Below are 1,168 nucleotides of genomic sequence, written 5' to 3'. Positions count from 1 at the left end.
CCGGCCGCTCCCCGCAGTCAGCCTGGGGCCCGCGAGCTCCACCTCTCTGCGGCCAGCGGCCCCCAGCAGCCTGGGCCCCGCACTGGCCCCGGCCTCCCACAGAGGGCTGGAGAGCCCTCGTGCAGGCGCATCTGAGCAGGCAGCCCCTCCGTGGCCGTGAAAGCAGAGGGACAGCAAGGGCGAGGGCCAGGCCGGCTCTCCGGGGTGGGCAGCGCCCCCCGGAAGCCAGCCCCAGCCCCACCGGGGAGACCAGACGCCTGGACTCACCTTGGCTCCTTTCTGGGTGGGGGCCAGTGCCCTGCCGTCAGGGCCGAAGACGGTCCCAGGCTCACCCTTCTCACCCTGGACACAGCAGGTGCGGTCAGGGGGGCCGGCACCCCCAGGGGAACCCAGCGGGCCGCACCCCAGCCGGCGCCCCGAGCCCCTCGTGGCCTCACCTTGGGTCCCGGGAGGCCCTGCTGGCCTCGGGAGCCCAGACTGCCCTTCGGCCCGGCGGGTCCCTGTGGGTGACAGCAGTCAGGGTGTGGCCGCCCGAGGGGGTGGCCTGGGCTGCGGCCAGGCTGCCCCAGCACCGGCCCAGAGGAGGGGCTGCGCCCCGGGCGCCTGCCGGGCCCCTCGCTCGGGCCCCTCGGCCACCCAACCTCGGGCCACGTACGGGGAGGCCGGCGAAGCCCGCCCTGCCCTGGGGAGAGAGGAGAGGTCAGCCGCCGGCCAGGGGGACCCCGCCCGCCACGCCTGGCCCCGGCCCGCAGCCACTGCCCTCTGTGGGCGCCAGGCACAGGGAGCAGAGCAAGCAAGGGGGCACGTTCACGGGGGACCCCGCGGCCCCCGCACGACCCAAAACCTCGAAGCCCCTCTGTCGGGTGAGCCCCCCAGGGACCTGCCACCTGCTCCCACACCAGGTGGGACAGGACATGTCCCGTCCGTGTGGGGCCGGGGGCCAGGTGACCGCAGGCCCGCAGAGCGGCCAGGAAGCCTGTGGACGCGGGGTTGGGGTGTCGGGGTGCCCCGTGCCATGTGTTCCCTCTGCCCTGAGCCACGAAGGGTCGCCCAGGGGCGAGGCAGGCTGGGCACCTGGGCTCACTGTGAGGGTCCCCGCCCCGGGGGCGTCGGCAGGCCCCTCAGCCTCACCTCCTGCTCCGACACGTGGACCACTGGCCCGGGGGGC

The 1,168-nt window shown here is 75.8% G+C and overlaps 1 protein-coding gene across 1 annotated transcript in view; it reads right to left on the bottom strand.

The window, feature by feature from the left end:
- Positions 1-1,168, bottom strand: part of COL18A1 (collagen, type XVIII, alpha 1) — a 32,520-nt gene that overhangs the window by 7,680 nt on the left and 23,672 nt on the right. Inside the window, exons 18-20 of the mRNA XM_012731229.1 lie at positions 1,132-1,168; positions 438-500; positions 6-342 (exon numbers count right to left, since the gene is read on the bottom strand). Of these exons, the coding sequence (XP_012586683.1) occupies positions 6-342; positions 438-500; positions 1,132-1,168 (437 nt within the window). The remainder of the gene's footprint in view (positions 1-5; positions 343-437; positions 501-1,131) is intronic.

Source organism: Condylura cristata, unplaced genomic scaffold (assembly GCF_000260355.1).
Source record: "Condylura cristata isolate star-nosed mole 26May11 unplaced genomic scaffold, ConCri1.0 scaffold00003, whole genome shotgun sequence".
Classification (NCBI taxonomy): domain Eukaryota; kingdom Metazoa; phylum Chordata; class Mammalia; order Eulipotyphla; family Talpidae; genus Condylura; species Condylura cristata.
This window is presented reverse-complemented; position numbering and strand designations above follow the sequence as displayed.